Genomic DNA, 17,284 nt, shown 5'->3' with positions numbered 1-17,284 from the left:
CCCCAAAACTAATGACGTTAAAATTAGAGTGTGTGTTTGTGTGTGTGTTTATGTGTGTGTGCACGTGCATGCACGTGTATTGGACTCTGGCTGTTGAACCCAAGAAGGCTTTACCTAATTAGAGATGACAAAGACATCCCATTTTCTAGACTTTTGTTGTCCCATATTTAACACAAACATTCGGGGTTCATCTCTGTGACCTTCTCTATAAGGGGTGAGATACTAAAATAGGATTGTGTTTGTCTTTGCATGTGGAAACCCAGCACTAGTTTTGACACAACTCTCCTCTCCATTGAACTGCCTTCGCAGTTGTGTAATATTTAATCAGCCACTTCCAGTCATTTGTGAGGTAAGAGGATAAGATGCTAGTGGGCTAGAGGAATAGGCCAGTGGTTAAGTAAGGCATTTCTCTGCCTGCAGCTGAACCTGATTTGATCCCAAGCACTACTAGGTGCAGTTCCCCACCTCCCCCAAAGGGGAGACGTTTAGAGGTGCTGCCTGTTCTAATGGGATGAGACCACCGGGCAGTCTGCAGGGCCCTGGGCAGTGCATCCATAGTCCTGGTGCTCTGGGAACTCCAACCTCCACCACCTGATGTTTAGGGTCTTGGACATGGCTGCCCCTCCACGTGCTTAGTCTGGACTGAAAAATAAATCTGTTCTGTGAACATCTCCTTGTTTCTCCTGATTGCACAGTGCTCCCCAGTGCCAGTCCCTCATGCACATCCATTCCCCTGAAGATGAACAATTAGGCTACCAACTTCTGTTGCACAAACAACCGGGCCGCAAGCAGCCGTGAGCACGTCCTTGGGGGCACCGGTGGGAGATTTTCCAAACACATCTCCAGAGAGAGCCAGGCCACACTGGTGTCCCTCCACTCACCCCCGCCTACTGTCCCCCTATTTCTGAGCCTCTTCTGAGAGGGTGCGCTGATCTCTCTTGCATTGGGGGGTGGGGGTTAGCTGGCTTGAGGTTCCTTCCTGTGCTCACCTGGCACCTGGCACCCTTGCCTACTGGCAGACAGGAGCTATTCGGAGATGGCAGAATGTCTGCCTGCTGCGTCCCATGCTGGGCAGTTTTGCATCCTTTTTCTGGCGACGTTGCTTCTCTGTGGTGGGGAGAGTGAGAGCTTGTGGCAGCAGGAATAATGTGTGCACCAAGAGGCTTGTGTGAGCCCAGAGGATAAGATCCGGCTGCCACTGAGCATCATTACTCACCAACCCCACCTGCAGAGACACAGGACCTGTCTGAAGCTTCTCTCCTGAGTCCCAGCAGAGATGCGTCTGTTGACTGGGCCACAGTGCTCCCCTCTAGAAAGCCAGCTCTCGCTTGAGATGAACCTGATCCCTACTGGAGGTTGCTCCCCTCACTGGCTTCTCTGTCCATTCAGGATTGCTGTTCAACGCCCTACAGTCTCTGCATGGCTGGCTGTAAGCTCTTCTTTCAGAACTGGCCACTGACTCCTCACCACAGAGATGACGGAGGCCAGCAGAAATGGCCTGGGGAACTGCCAATAGTGCTTGGGGGGCACAGGCCCACTCCAAGTGAGGCTTGGCCAAGCAGGCTGGATAGTTTGGTGCTCAGGTCCAGCAGTGATCTGCTCAGCCAGCAGGGAGCCCTGTGGTAGCAGAGATGAAACTGGGCCCTGTGCATGCAGCTCGCAGCCTACAGTGAGAGCGCTCTTCCCTAACACCTTGGGGTTTTAGGTCTGGCAGAAAATGGGGTCCGTATTTGGGCCTGTGTGAGCACATCTGTTGAGCATATCGGTTCCCAGTTGTGACACCTTGGGGCCATTGTGTCAGTGGCCCTAGCTTGTGCATCCCATTGTCACTGACAAGGGCTCACAAAGGGCTTTCCACGCCTCTGGCAATGCCTGGAGCGCCCTCTTCTTCTTTCAAGAACCTTTCACTGTATTATCCAGCCTTTGTTTTTCTGTGTAAATTTTGGAGTCAGTTGTAAGACTTTACAGACATATCTTGGTTGCCTTTTATTGTTTGTTTTTTGGGCCACCATGGTGGTGCACAGAGCTTACTCCTAGCTCTGGACTCAGGATCACTCCTGGCGGTACTCCAGGGAACCATATGTGGTGCTGGGGACCAAACCAAGAGCCCTCCCTGCTGTACAGTCCCCCCCTTCAGCTCCAGAACAGTATGTTTAGATTTTAAAGGGGACATCTCTTGTAAAACAAGAGGGTTGGGGGGAGACTCAACATAGTTCTAACAAGAAACCCATTCTTTCCCTGACCTCAGTTGGGGGTTTACCACAGCAGACCGTAAGGGTTTATAATTTTCTCTTAGGACCTTTGCTAATCGATCAGGCTGCTTTAGGCTCTTCCATTCTACAGCTGCCTCCTCTCAGGTCCTTGAGGCCACTTCTGAGCTCTGGGGCCTGTGTGTACAGCTCCCACCGGCCTCCGGCCCCTTTCACCTTCTCCACTTTCTGAAAGGAGGCACCAGATCAATGAGGGGAAGAGGCGGGTCTTGCTCCCCATCCCTACACAGATTATAGTTTGGCTATGTCTCTGCTGAAGGCTTCATCTTCTGCCAAGAAAGCCCTCAGCACCCTAAGACACCAGTCGCCCTGCCGTAGGCCTCTGTGTTACAGAAGAAATGAGGTGGAAGGTTCCAGAAAAAGGAAGGAGGAGCCAGATGTTTGATAGAGCATATTTTAGGCCCTTATAAGGACATATACAATCTGATTGGTCATTTTGCAAGCCTTATTTGCATATGGCATGAGCTCATTGTGCAGCTCCTTATAAGGGCATGTGTGATCTGATTGGCTGTCCCACATCACCTTATCTGCATGCACAGTTGATTGGTTATTCCAATCGGATGACCTCATAGGGAAACCCAATCAGATAGCACAAGCAACTAAGGGGCGGGGATATGAAATGTATATAAACCCTGGTCACTGCATCCCCAGGTAGTTCGGAAGGAGAGGAGGGGGTGAGTGATGAGTTATGGCTTCCAGTGGGTTCCCCTACTAATCTTCAGGCCATCCACAAGAACCCAGAGCTGACTGGTATTCGCTGGACATGTTCAAGGGTAGGCTATTTTCGACTTCCCGAGGCTCACGTTACCTGGCAGTTCTCATCTTGCTCAATTCTGCTCATCCTTTATGAGCATTTCACTTAAGAAAATCCTTTCAAAGACCAGAGCACACCCTCTGTTTCTTGCTGGAACCCTGGAAAGAAAATGCCCCAGAAGAGATCCCAGAAACACTCTGAGAATAGAGATTCTATGCTGGTGTTCATGTGTTTGATGAGGAGGAGGCTAAAATCTTGCAGGGGAAATTCAGCACTGGGATTCTGGCATCCTGGATTGTCAAATGGTTGCAGGGGAAAGCAGGGACGGAACGGCACAGGACTGAGACTGTTGTTATGACCACATGGTGACCAAAACTGGGTTAGGCACGTGCTGGCCCTGCCTAGAAGCCCCAAGGAAAAGGTCCATTGTGTGTTGGTGGTTTCCGGGCAGAGCCCTGGGACAACCCTCAGCTTCCAGCTGGAGTGTATGCTTACTGCAGGAGTACACAGCATGGCTGTGCAGGTTGACCCACCTAGCAGGCCTGGCAAGACTACTCTGTGGATAGGTTTCTGTGAGTGCTTGTGGGGACCGTGGAGGAAGCAGGGTTCTGCTGTGGAGGCAGCCATCAGGAAACAGGAGCTTTTGGTTTGGGAATCATGCTCTGAGGTGCTCAGGGGTCACTCCTGGTAGGGCTAAGGGAGACCACATGTGGTGCTGGGGATCGAGCCATTGTTGGCCGTGTGTGCCCTACCTACTGTACTATCTTTTTCAGTCCCACGAGGCGTAGTTATGCAGGAAGAAAGCAGAGATGAGGCCACCGTTCCCCATGCAACGGCTGTGCAGCAGCCAGGTGGGATGAATACCCTTGGGTGACGCTGGCGGGGGCCGCATGCTCTCAAAGAGGCTAGCTTGACTGTGGCGGTCGCCGTCCTTCTAAGGAAAAGTGAGCGGGCTGCTCAGATACCACAAACAATTCTTTTTTTTTTTTTTTTTGCTTTTTGGGTCACACCCAGGGATGCTCAGGGGTTACTCCTGGCTTTGCACTCAGGAATTACTCCTGGCAGTGCTTGGGGGACCATATGGGATGCCGGGGATTGAACCCGGGTCGGCCGCGTGCAAGGCAAACGCCCGACCCACCGTGCTATCGCTCCGCCCCCCCCCCCAAACAATTCTTGATCTGCGGTGTTCTGGGCAACTCTTGCAGAGAATAGGGGGGCCGGGTATCCATGGAGGAGGAATGAGGAATGAAGGGTTCATCAGCAGAAAGATGGAGCACAGCCGGGTTTGGGGAGGCTGATAACTTCCCAGACAAATGACTGGTGCACCCCGCTGTGCTGCCGGCAGTGCTAGCCAGATGGACACTCCTCGTCTGAACCTGGTGTGGACTCTTCCAGCTGGGAGCAGCGCACAGTTAGCAAACCGCGGGTCATGGTACCCGCACATGAACCCGACCGTGAAGCCGGCGTCCACAGTCCGCCGCAGTCTTCCGCCCGGCCCATCCCGGGACTCTAATCCCGCCCTGCTTCTCCGGCTACGCCGCCCGCCCGCCGGTCCGTCGCCCTACGGGGCGTGGTCTCAGCGCCGGGGCGGGATTCCAGGCTTAGCGGCCGACGAGCATGCGCAGAAAGGCATCGGGCGGGGCGCCATCTCGCGGGGCCGCGGGCTCGGGCAAGGGACTGCGCAGGCGCCCGCCTGAGCGTGCGTGCCGGAAGGGGTGGGGCCGGCGCGCGCACGCGCGGAGAGCGGAGCCGGACGGGCGGGCCGTCAGCTGACTGTGGCGCGGCGGCTCCGCGGGCGCAACCGGTGGCGTCGCGACTCCTGGCGTCGGCTCCCAGGGGCGAGGCGCGGGCACGATGGCGACCACCGTCAGCACGCAGCGCGGGCCGGTGAGTTCTGGGCGCGACCGGGGAGACGGCGGGGCCGGCCCCTGAGGGAGGGGCTCAGCAGAGCTGGGGCCCCGGATGGAGCGGCCCCGGGGCTCCTGGTGGTTCCCGGAGAGGGGTCGCCTCCCCCGCTGGGTCCCCGGATGGAGTCCGGCCCCGGCCCCGGCTGTTGGCGCGTCGAAGGGGACCGAAACCCGGGGTTCGCTGGCTGGTGGCGGGTGGAGACTTCGTGGTCCGGCCGTGCTCCTCCACGCCCGCCCTCTCTGCACTACCGCCCCTCGGCCCTGCCCACAGTCCCGCCCCCACCCACCGCACTCGCCCCGACTCCCACGCTTCCCTCCCCTCGTCTCCCCAGGCCCTGCCCAGGCCCGCCCCACCCCCACCCCCGCCCGAGTCTGTGCCCCTGCGTGGTGGCTGCGTGCGGGGGGCACCCCGTGTCACACTGCTGACCCGACCGCGCCAGATTGGGCCTTGCTGTCAGTGTCCCCTGCTGCCCGGCCCAGGTGAGGCCGGGAGTGGCACCTGAAATCCAGACCAGCCAGGGCGTGTGCCAGTGGTGCCAACGCAGGAGAGGGCGGCCAGCGCGCCCAGGTGTTGTCAGGTCTGGCACTGCGTCTCAGTGTGTGTGTGTGTATGTGTTGTCCTGAGAGGCTCCCGGAGGTGGTACAGAGGGGAAATCTTTGCTGTTCGTCAGGACAGTCTGGCGGCCACTGAATGCCCCAGTCTACGTGGAACAGGTTGGCAGGTGGTGCCCTCTCTGCCCCGGGCCTGCCAACCCTGGTGGGGGAGGGTGCTCACACAGGCAGAGGCCACTGCCCTTGTGCTGGTGTTGCCGGGCATGCAGGACACCCAGGAGTGGCACCACCCATGCTCTCTTTGGTCTGTCTTCTGCCCTCTGCTTTCCTGCTGAAGCTTCAGGGCTGGGGTGGCATTGACATGCAGCTCTATCAGCTGTGCTTGGCGCTGTGAGTGTGGCATCCCTGGAGGTGACCAGGCCCTCTGTCTCCTGTTCTGTGTGGTCCAGCCCGAGGTGGGGTGGGCAGCTGCTTCCAGGGAACTCACTATTGGGGGACTTGCTGTTGGGGGTACTTACCTGCCCAGGCAGGAGTGTCCATCTGTCCTTGGGCAGGGCTGGAGCAGCTGGGCTGGTCTCTGCCATGTCACCATCAAGTGTGTGGGCTGCTGGCTGCGTCTCTTCTCTCTCGGGCTGTGCATACCATTGTTCCTCCAACTTCTGTCCCCTAGTCTGGAGCACTCACTTGCCTCCTGTCCTCTGCTCTCTGAGAAGTTTTCTAGAAGTGTCCAGCACCTGCTCAGGGGTCCAGGCAGGCACTCCCATCTTCCCACCCATGCCCGGGACCTGTCCAGGCTCTGATCACAGCTGCTGGGTCCCCTTGCACTGATGGACATGCACCGTTGTGTTGGCCTTGGATTGGTCCCGCTCTGCTGAGGTGATCTGCCCCCGCAGCTCTTGATACTTGCTCTGTTCTGCTCTATGGAAAGGCCTGAGAGATAGTGTTGGGGAGATGGGGGCTGTGCCCTAGCCCTGCGGCGGCTGAACTGCTCGAGCCCTTGTCCTTGCTAACTGTGTCTCCTGCCCACAGACCTGGTCAGTTAAGGAAGTTTGGTGGGAGGAGGGGCCAGGACCTGGACCCCTGGGCAGAGGCACAGGTACAGCAGCAGCAGCGGGGCTGGACCCACAGGAGACCCTTCGATCTACCCTCTTCGATTCTGAGATCCTTCCAGCAGCAGGCACCTTGTGGAATCCTTCTAGCACTGCAGGATATTCTAGTCTTGCCTAGTTTCCCCACCCTTTGCCGTGAAGCTTGGGCACAAACCAGTGCCCTCTGTCCTGTCGAAACATGGCCTCCAGAGCAGGCTGGGAACCTGGGCTATGTAGCCTTTGGTGCCTGCACCTGGCACCTCCTGTAATAAGGTTTCTGCGAAGCTGGTTGGGAGGGTCCACTGCAGCCCACACCTGTCCCTTGACCTGGCCTCCCTGCCCTGGCTGTTATGTTCAGTGCCCGTGCAGATTCTGCCCTGCCTGCGTTGCTGTCCTGTCCAGGCCTACCCCAGACCCTTGACCTACTGTGGGCTTGTCATACCTTGGACAGCCTCCCTGATGACCTCCCCCTACTCCCAATGTGCCTCCCGCACCCCTTGTCTTAGACACATCCTCACAACTGTTTCCTCCTGTTCCTGACGATGGCAGGACAGGCACATCCCTGAGTGTTTGGGAGTGCGAGTCTCCCCACAGTTTCATGCTAAGGGAGGGTGTCGAGGTATCCACAAGAGTAGCTGAGATTGGGCTGCTGGAGTCTACCTGGGGTGCCAGCACTGGAAACTGGCCTGTGGTCCCAGGGAGGATGGAGGAGACTGATGGGCTTGCTCTGCCTGACTCTCACCCCGGCCTACAGGTGCAGACGGGCTCTCCCGGCTGCTCAGCCCCACCTGTGCTGACCCTGAATTTGGCTCTCAGTCTCCTGCTTCCATCTGCCCACACGTGCCGCTGTGTTCTGGGCTGGTGGATCGCCATACGGGGCCTGTGCCAGGGTACTATGGTACACCCTTTGACCCATGAGCAGAGTCCAGCTCAGTAAATGTGGGGCTCTGAGCTGAGACTCCCGCCAGTCCTGAGTCTGAGCACATGTGTGTGTCTGTGTGTCTGTGTCTGTGTGACGCCGACCTCCAGCCTTTCAGGGTGCCTCCACCTACATGGCACTGGGACTCCCTCTCAGACCTTCCTTTTGGGGCACCTGTACCTCTCTGAGACCTGGGGACTGGAGGATGTGAGGTTCCTTATTCTATGGGAAGAAGGACCCAGGTACCTGTGGGAAGAAGGATGTGGGGCTGTACGGTGCCCCTAGCTCTCTGTGAGGCTCTGGAATCCCCCTGATTCTGTGTCCCCAGGGCACAGGCCCTATCCTCAAATGCTGATGCCTTGGTGCTCCCAGACAGTCTGGGGCAGGTTCCTCTGGGCCGCCCCAAACACATGCTGTACGGCATCCAGGTTGTTGAAACCTTGCAGCCTGTATGTGCTTTCATGACAGAAACTTCCCCAGGAGGTGCGCCTGAGCCTCCTCCTGGGCTCTCTCCTGGTAGTGTTTTCCCTGCCTGCAGAGAGGCTGTAGGGGGTTGACGGGACGGGAGCTGGTTTGGGTATCTGCTGCGCTGACTGCTCTGGCCACCAGGGTCTCCCATATGTCAGCCCTGGCCTATGGCTCTGTAGCTGGCACCACCCCGCGGGAGGCCTGTACCAAGTGTGTGCGCCTGCCCAGGAGGCTCCTGCCTGGCAACCTAGATCCCTCCCCTGGGGGCCACAGTGCCTGTCGTTTGGGCCTCCTGCAAGAGAGGAATGAGCCCTTAGTGCAGCTGGTTGGAGAGTGGATGAGGCTATGGCTCCTTAGGCAGTGCTCAGCCTGGACCATGTGTCCCTCCCCATGTTCCCAGCTCAGCACCCTAGTTTGGGAGTTGGGGCTAGGGAAAACCCAGCCTTCCTGAGTTCTGTTGCCTTGGGAAGGGAGGGGCGGGGGCTGTGTATTCCCTGGCTGCTAGCGAACAGAGGCCTCACAGCTTTCTGGAGCCAGGAATGTCTACTCATGTACAGTGTCCGCTCAGGGGGCGGAGCCCCATCGGCTGACTCTGGTTTTGTCCACTATCCTGGTTCTGGTCACCAACTAGGTCATCCTGGGGTGTTGGGCTTGGGGTGGGGGTTGCTGTGGCATATGCTGCTCCCCGAGGCCCCGCTGGCCTATTGGGCTCTGCTATTCTGGGACATTGTGTGCTGGGATATTGGGCACCTCCTCAGAGCCTGGCCTGTTCGGTGTGTCTGATCTCACATCTTGTCCTCATGTGGGCCTGGATGCTGTCTGTCCTGGGAGTGCTGGAGAACTGTGGAGTCGAGTGTGTATCTGTGTCTGTGTGGGGCAAAGGAGGGGTGGGGCGTAGTGGCTGCCCTCACAGTGCCAGCCCTGGTCTTGCAGTGGCCAGTCATAGTATCCGGGAAGTAGACATGGGCCTGTGGGCAGACTGTGGACTCCAAACATGATGTGTTAAAATGCTGTAACCCGCCCCTTGTTTATGAGCCTGAGACTGGTTGTGTGGTCACACGCCGGGGTACTGCAGGCTGTGGGGAGGATCAGGTGGGTGCAGGGATGGGGTGGGGGACACACAGGCTCTAACCACTGATGTGTGTCACTGGGGGTCGCAGGTGTACATTGGCGAGCTCCCACAGGACTTCCTGCGCATCGCACCCACACAGCAGCAGGAGCAGATCCGGCTGGATGCACAGGCAGCCCAGCAGCTTCAGTTTGGGGGCGCCATGGGCACCGTGGGCCGGCTCAGCATCACTGTGGTACAGGTGAGTGCCCTGCTTCTTGGTGCTGCAGAGAGGCGGGCATGGCCAAGGATCATGAGGCCAGCGTTGGTGCTGAGGGACCCCCTTGTTCTCATGGTGGTTCCTCAGGCCAGGACAGATCCCCATATGGCCATTGTGTACTGACAAACAAGGACATGGCTCACACCAACTCAAGAAGTATGGCTGAGAGTCCTCCCCAATCTGGTGATGCCCCAGAGACACCCATTCTCTTCTGGGTGTCCCTGGGTGATGGCCAGTGGTTGTGACTAAAGGCAGCCTCTGCTGGAGGTGTCACAGCAGGTCACATGTGTACAGACAGGACAGGAGGAGGGACAGCGGAGTCATACCGAATGAAGGCCGATACCAGCCCAGCAGGTCTGGAGGGAGCAGGGCGCAAGCAGTGTCCGGGCAGGTGGGGAGTAACGAAGAGCCTTCATGTGCTGGGGGGTTCCTGGTGCTCTTAGCAGAAGTGACAGGCATGTCTGCTGACACCCCCGCTCTGAAGTGGAGGCAAGCCCAAGTGCTGGTCTCCAGAGCTGTCTGCACTTACAGCAGCAGGAGGGGCAGTGCCAATGACACAGATGACCCAAGATAGCCCTGGGCTGGGGCTGACAGCAGCTGCCCACCACTGTCCTGGCCTCTCAGGAACCCACAACCGGCCATCCAGCACCTGCTACCCAGGGCAGTCTTGCTCTTTGCACCTGTGGGCAGGGCGGGGGGATAGGTTTTGAGCTGTCACTGTGCAGAATCTGACACTGACCTTGTTACAGGCTAAGTTGGCGAAGAATTATGGCATGACCCGCATGGACCCGTACTGCCGCCTGCGCCTGGGCTACGCTGTGTATGAAACGCCCACAGCTCACAATGGGGCCAGGAATCCGCGCTGGAACAAGGTTATTCAGTGCACGGTGCCCCCGGGCGTGGACTCCTTCTACCTGGAGGTCTTCGATGAGGTGAGATGTGGGCTCACCATAGTGGCTTCCGGGTCCCTGCCTTCTGGGCAGGTGTTCCCTGCAGGTCTCTCAGCTAGGCTGTGGAGGCAGTGCGTAGTGAAGACCCTCAGGCCATGCAGACAGGCGACATGACACCACCAGAGACAACCACATCAGTATTGTGTGAACAAGTTACATGGAGCGGTATGGTCAGTAGTGGCAGCATGTGAAGTCCCTTAGGGACGATGCAGCCTGTGGTGGTGTTTGCTCACTCGTGTGCCTAGGTGTGTGTTCCAAAATCTGCGTCCCCAGGCTTGCCTCACGGTGGGCGTGGGGCTGCAGGGTCCAGGGGAGCCTCAGCCAGGCAGTAAGCAGCATCTGCAGGGACATTGGGACTGAAGGGGGGGGGAGGGTGGTCACGCCTCCCTCCTGTTGCTTCCCAGCGAGCCTTCTCCATGGATGATCGCATCGCCTGGACGCACATCACCATCCCTGAGAGCCTGAAGCAGGGCAAGGTGGAGGATGAGTGGTACAGCCTGAGCGGGCGGCAGGGTGACGACAAGGAGGGCATGATCAACCTGGTCATGTCCTACACGGTGAGCCCCGCTCTGCTCTGCCCAGCTGTTTGGGCTCCCTCGACCTCCTCCCCCTTCGACCTACCCCACCTCTGTCCTGCTCTCTCTGGTGTTTCCCTCTGCCCTACCTCACCCTTCTCCTCTGTCCCTCCTGCCCCCTTTTTTTCCCCTTGCTGTTGGAGGCCCCATGGTAGAGGTACCCTCCTGGCAGTTCGCTCTGGTCTGCAGAAAGGTGTCCTCCTCCCTGGCCCCTGGTTCCCAGCAGGTCCCGCCATGGGTGGGTGGGGGGGGGGTCCTTGAGTCCGGCTGATGGGCACTTGCATGAAGTGTCAGAGCCTCACCAGCAGCCTCAGGCCCGAGCTTTTCAGAAGGGCTAAGTGTGCTGGCGCTGGCTGTGTCCATGGCTCTCGGGGTGCCTCTGAGCTGGAAACCATCTCCCTGTTTTGCAGCAGAGTGGGGTGTAGACCCTGTTGAGTCTGAGCGTCCCTCCCAGATGGTATGGAAGGATGGAGGAAGGGGGTCTAGCATGCCCTTGCCATAACCTGCTTCATCCTGTGTTTCAGTCACTGCCTGCTGCCATGATGATGCCACCGCAGCCTGTTGTCCTGATGCCCACCGTGTACCAGCAGGGCGTTGGCTATGTGCCCATCACAGGTGGGGCTCCTTGCTCTTGTGGGCAGGGTGATAGGATTGTGGGGGTTGTTCCAGTGAATGCCTTTGTAGCACGAAATAGACTTTTCCTTCCCTCATAGAGGTGAGGGTGGGAACCAGGGAGCTTAGTATCCGTATCTTCTCGCTACTGTCCTGTGGATGAGGTAGATGCCCCATTGTCCCCACTTGGCCCCTCATTATCGGCATATGCTGCCTGACACAGATCCCACACTATGGGAGCAGGGCACTGGCACCCCAGCTCCCCACTGTCTGACCTGAGATTGGGCCCAAGGGCAGACCCCTGTGAAGAGGAAGGGTCTAGAGTGCTGAGGTGCCAGAGAGATGGTGGGGGGCAGGGGCAGTGCCCTGGATTGGCCTCAAAACAGTAGAAACCCCAAGCCAGATGATCCTGTCCCAGTTGCTGCTTCTGCAGGCTTCAGCTTCCTGGCACCATCGCCCTAGCCTCTTCCAAGGATGCTGCCTGGGGGGAGCCTCAGCTGCACAGATGCTTTTTTTTTGCTTTCTGGGTCATACCCGGTGATGCACAGGGGCTATAGGGGTTACTCCTGGCTTTGCACTCAGAATTACTCCTGGCACTGCTCAGGGAGCCCTATGGGATGCTGGGAATCAAACCCAGGTCAGCCATGTGCAAGGCAAACACCCTACCCACTGTACAATCGCTCCAGCCCCTGCACAGATGCTTCTGGCATGAGGCCCTGCTGTCTTGGGGATAGTCATTGAGCTGGAAAGTGTCAGTGGAGACAGGGTTGATGGTTTGTGTTCCCATAGTCGCTCCTCTGCATGCTGCCTGGGGCGTGCTTCGTGCCCTCAGCAAACCCCTGCCTGAAGTCAACGATACTGCAGTGGAAGTTTTTCTTTTTTCTTTTTTGGGGGTGTGTGTGTGTGTGTATCGGCAGGGTGGGTGACCAAGGGCATACCTGCTAGTGCTCAGGGCTTCTTTCTGGTGGTACTTGGGGGACCATGTGGGGTACTGGGGATTGATCCTGGGTCCATGATTGATCCTTGACCACAGCCAGCACAGGTCAGCTCCTGTGCATAGCTCACTCGGCCTTGCCCCACTGGCCACATGCACACCCTGCCCATGCCTGCTTGTGCCCTTCCCCATGAGCACATGCAGCCGTGTGCTGCTCACTGGGCTTGAGGGGAAGCTGTGGTAGGCACCTCCTGGCTCTGGGGGTGAGGTCCCATGATCCTCAGGCCCAGCCCTGAAGAGGGGGGCTGTGTAGAGGACCCCAGTGCTGTTCAGGGCTGGCTGTGGGCTTGTTCATTTGTACGGGGGGTCTGGTCAGTGGGTACTGCTGTCTGGAGGGTTGCTGTGTGGGGGCGCCATCTCCCTGAACACCTTTTGCTTCCGCAGGGATGCCCGCTGTGTGTGGCCCTGGCATGGTGCCCATGGCCGTGCCCCCCACAGCCCTGAGTGCACAACCCCGCTGTCAGGAGGAGGACCTGAAGGCCATCCAGGACATGTTCCCCAACATGGACCGGGAGGTGATCCGCTCCGTGCTGGAGGCGCAGAGAGGGAACAGGGACGCGGCCATCAACTCTCTGCTGCAGATGGGCGAAGACTCCTAGAACTGTGGCCCCTTCCTGACTTGCCTGGCCCACCTGTGTCGGATGCATGTGGTTCTCATGCCCGTCAGCTGCTTGTGAAGGGGCTGGGGGCCCAAAGGGCCATCCTCCCGGTATGCTGATGGCACGCAGTCCTTTGACATAATGGGGTCGTCCTACTAATCCAGGCACATCCATTACCTTCTGTAGGGGTCATTTATGGAACCTTCCCACTGAAAATCTGCATTCTCTCTGGGCATTCATTGTGGGCCAGGCTCCTTGTTGCCTGCCCCAGTCAAAGGCAACCCCTCTAAATGGAGGGAGTGGGCGCTGCTCTCTCCTTGTCGTTTTTGGGTCCCAGGGGCGCTTATGGCTCCTGCCTTTGTGTGGCACAGTCTTAAGCTTGGGGTATGAGTGTAGCTGCAGTGCTTTGTGTTCTAAAGGGTGATTAGAACTGTCGCCTAATGGCTGGGGCGATGGACTCTGTCCCGGGTGCTGGGTGTGAGGCCATGCCATCATTTGCCTGTCTGTAGGGAGAGACAGTGCCTACCCCTAGACATTCCTGTTGGCTCTACTTATGGGCAGGGGTGGGGTAGGGACAGGTTGGGAGACATCCAGTGCCAGTGACAGGTCTGAGCCACTCCCTAAGTGATGCACTTTATAAACAAACATGCCCACGTTGAAAACTTCTGTGTCTGTGGTTCTGCAGTAAGCCAGGGGTCATTGTTCGTCTGAGTCGATGTCTGTCCAGACCTGGTGTGGACTCAGTAGGGACACACAGCTGTTTTCCGTGGCCTGGTGCTGGCCGGCTGCAGTGTGCTCAGGAACGGAGGGAGGGAGAGGAGCTGGTGAGCGGTGAGTTCAGCATCTGTTCCTGGAGCCCTGGGACTGCAGTGGGGGGACGCAGTCTGGTCGGCCAGTGTATTCAGATCAGGTCTGGTGGTATGGCCACTGCCAGGCAGGTTCAGAGGCCGATGGAGAAGTGATTGGCAAGGGAGGGGGGCACTACTCTCTGCCTCACTGGTCAGCCTGCCTGAGGTGCCCATTCAGGCCCAGCACAGAGGGTGGGACTGTACTCAGATGCTGCAGGCTGCGGCCATGTGTTGGCATTAGTACCTCCGAGCTTGCTCCCACCTGATAAGCAGCCCACCTGTGCTCCCCCAGCAGCTTGGGCCCATCTGTGGGTCTCTGGCAGACAACCACTGTGTCAGGGCCTGGCATCTGTGCTCATCCATACCTGGCATCCCAGTCCTTGGCTCATGGCCACATTTGATGGCCAGTACTTTCTCCTGTCCTCATTTTCCCTCCTTGACCCCTTTGTGAGCCATGTGATAAGTGAGACCTTAGGAACAATGAGTTGGGAAGTCAAGAGAGTGACCAGGCATGTCCAGGGACAGGCTCTGGTGCTTCTTCCTGTCCACCCCAACTTATCGCAGAGCCAGTCAGCAGCAGCCCAAACCAAAACCCAGCCAAGTCTGGCCACGCAGCTGCCCTGGGAAAGGTGTGTGTCCAGTGTCGGCGAGGAGGGCCATGAAGAAGTGGGAGAGTCCAAGGGCAGAGCCCATAGGACACGGCCCTGGGGAAGGGCAGCTGTGCACAGCCAGAACCCAGCTGCCGCTGTGCATGGACTTCAAAGGCAGATGCGCATGGGCAGAAGCAGCCCTGAGAGCAGCAGGCTCAGGTGCACACAGAGGCTGGAGCAGTGACAGACGAACCTCTGGAGCAAGTGGACTGCAGGTGACACGCTTCCGAGCTCCAGGACAGCCCAACGTGAGCAACGAGGCCCGAGTGGGAGAAGGTTCCTCACCAAAACCAGCTGGGAAGCACCAGGTGGATAGTATCACCTAGCCCTGGCTCCCAGGAGCCCTGCACCCAGTGGAGTGTCCTTTGGGTGCAGGGGAGGCTCCTGGAGCACCAGAGCTGGGTCAGCACAGAGGGGTGGCATGGCCCTGGTGAGGTGCCAAGCCCCTAGGAAGCATTCTGCAGTCAGGTGCTTGACAGTGTGTTAGAAAGCACACCTTTATGAAGGGAACTGCATGGGCAGCTGCTGCTGCTACATGACTCCCACGTGCTCAGCCACAAACCACCAGGAGAGCCAGGAGAGTGCATTCGTCCCCAGCGGAACCCTGCCACATGCTTGCACATGGTTTGCACCTGGCTTTGCACTGTCCCCTGAGCACTGCAGGTGTGGCCATACACCGCCCAGAGTGGCTGTAAGGAAGGAGAGAAAAGTGAGTGTTGGTTGGCAAGGCTGTGAGGAGGCCAGCACCCCAGCTAGCCGTTGTCACAGTGCAGATTTGCTCGCCTGAGAACAGGATGCATTTCTGCTTCCTTCTTGTTTGTTTGGGGGTCACGGCTGTCAGTGCTTAGGTGTTATTCCTGGCTCTGCACTCAGATCAGTCCTGGTGGTACTTGGGGACCACATGGTATGTGGGAAATTGGACCTGGGTCGGCCATGTGCAAGACAAGCACCCATGTCGCTGGACTATCGCTCCGGCTCCTCCTCTGGATTCTGAACAGTTTGTGACCCTCCGAATACTGAAAACAGGACTGGAAGAGACCTGAAGTGTGGCAGTCCCACGTGTAACAACCACGGAAATGGCCAAGGTGTGTAGTTGGGTCTAGGCCTTTGTGAGGTGAGGTGACCGGGAGGCTGCGGTGCTGCCCTTCCTCATGTCACTGGGAAAATAGAAGGTGGTCATGTGGGCACCTGTGAGCACAGTGGGCTTCCAGCATGGGTCACCACCAAAGGGGACCAGCCTTGAACCAACAGCAGGAGGCGGAGGGGCAGTGAGAAGGCAGTGGAGGATGCCCCTGGGTGGGACCCCAGGGCGGGAACAGTGATGGCAACTGAGGCAGGAAAAAGGTAGGACTCTGCCTGTGTCCCGGGCTGGGGGTGGGAGGGATGTGTGTGTGTGTGTGTGTGTGTGTGTGTGTGTACCTGTGCGTTCCCCCTGCCTGTGTGTTTCCCTGACTGTGTGTGGGCTGGGGTGTGTGTGTGTGTGCATCTGTGTGTTCCCCCTGCCTGTGTGTTGACCCACATGTGTCCCTCCTGCTTATGTGTGTGTCCCCATTGCCCTGGCCCATGTGTGTCTGCCCCCCCAACCGTGTATGTCTCCCCTGCCTATGTGTTCCCTGCTAGTCCTTGTGTGCGTCCCCCCAGCCTATGTGTGTTCCCTCTACTAGTGTGTGCTCCTGCCTGGCCGTGTGTCCTCCCCTAGCCTATGTTTCCCCCTGCCCCACCTGGTGTGCGCCCCACCCGGTCTGTGTGTCTCTCGCAGACACTGTCCCTACCTGGCCCGTGTGCATTCTGCCCAGCCTGCGTGTGTCCCGCCCCGCATGCTTGCTCTGCCGCAGCAGGGGAGCTGGGTGTGGATGCCTGGACCACCCCGATAGTGGCCTCACTCACACTCCCTGCTGTGAGGTTGTGGTGACTGGTCCCTTTGCCGTCTTCCTGTGGCCTTCCTGGCTCTCGAGCAGGCCTGGGGCATTCCCACGTGCCCTCCTCGAGGTACTGGGGCTTTGCCAGCAGTTTGGCTTGGTTGCAGTCATCGACACTTCAGAATGGCTGTGTCAGGGCTAGTGTCTGGGGAAGCCAGGCGCCTTCCCTTTGGAAGCTGAATGTGAAAGCCAGGGCCTGACTTGTCTCTTTCATTGTGGGGTCTTTGAGGCCCCCCTCAGGCAGCAGTAGGGTCTGCAGCTGTCACTGGGTCAAAGGGCTGGCAGGGTTGAGGGCAGGCTGCCACAGGAAGCAGATACCCAGCCAGGGGGGCACACTGCCAGAGCGGTAGTTGGGGGGGGGGGTCCTAGCCAAGGGTACATGCTTACCACCACATGCTTCATAATTTTTTGGTTTGGGTGTAACCCTGGGGAAGCCCGCACCATTGCCCAAGTCGGGGGCGGGGCTAAGCAGTGCCCCTTATGTAGCTCTGTCCTCCTGGCTCAAGCATGTCCCCCACCCCTCCCACACTTGGACACCTCTTCTTGCAGGGGGTAATGTGCGGGCCTGCCTGGTACCTTACATGTCCCCCAGCTAGCCTGCCTGGGCTCCAGAGCGAGCCAGAAACCCTGTCAGAGGCCGGGTGAGCAGCTGGTGTCCTGCAGGAAGGGCTGGTGGGCAGGCATGCACACCTGCTAGGCAGAGCTGCTCTTACACAGATACCAGGGGCCACGTCCCGGGAGGCCTTGGGCCCCATGGGTGTGTCCTTGTGGGACCTCATGTTTCAATCTATAAACCAGTTTCTTCTTTGGATGTGTGGTGGAAGTGAGTAATCCTCAGCTAATCTTGCCCT

At 58.3% G+C, this 17,284-nt stretch overlaps 1 protein-coding gene across 2 annotated transcripts; it reads left to right on the top strand.

Annotated features, from left to right (window-relative positions):
* Positions 1–4,733: 4,733 nt before the first annotated feature.
* TOLLIP (toll interacting protein) lies at positions 4,734–17,244 on the top strand. 2 transcript variants are annotated; one of them, XM_004602883.2, is made up of 6 exons: positions 4,741–4,911; positions 9,119–9,268; positions 10,036–10,218; positions 10,641–10,793; positions 11,336–11,426; positions 12,802–17,244. In XM_004602883.2, exons 1-6 carry the CDS (start codon positions 4,879–4,881, stop codon positions 13,014–13,016), a joined length of 825 nt encoding a protein of 274 aa, XP_004602940.1. In that variant the 5' UTR covers positions 4,741–4,878; the 3' UTR covers positions 13,017–17,244. The 2 variants fall into 2 exon arrangements, with proteins under 2 accessions (XP_054997571.1, XP_004602940.1); XM_055141596.1 differs by lacking the exons at positions 10,036–10,218; positions 10,641–10,793; positions 11,336–11,426 and having other exon boundaries at positions 4,734–4,911; positions 12,802–12,861.
* Positions 17,245–17,284: the final 40 nt, after the last annotated feature.

The sequence above is a fragment of the Sorex araneus genome, chromosome 6 (genome assembly GCF_027595985.1).
Source record: "Sorex araneus isolate mSorAra2 chromosome 6, mSorAra2.pri, whole genome shotgun sequence".
NCBI lineage: Eukaryota > Metazoa > Chordata > Mammalia > Eulipotyphla > Soricidae > Sorex > Sorex araneus.
Note: the sequence above shows the minus strand (reverse complement) of the source record. Positions and strands in the feature narration are given on the sequence as shown.

Bases quoted from the DNA above. Each gene is read 5' to 3' on its own strand.
- TOLLIP (XM_004602883.2), top strand. From the start codon at position 4,879: ATGGCGACCACCGTCAGCACGCAGCGCGGGCCG. The intron at 10,219-10,640 runs GTGAGATGTGGG...GTTGCTTCCCAG, and splicing joins ACCTGGAGGTCTTCGATGAG to CGAGCCTTCTCCATGGATGA. The intron at 10,794-11,335 runs GTGAGCCCCGCT...CCTGTGTTTCAG, and splicing joins ACCTGGTCATGTCCTACACG to TCACTGCCTGCTGCCATGAT.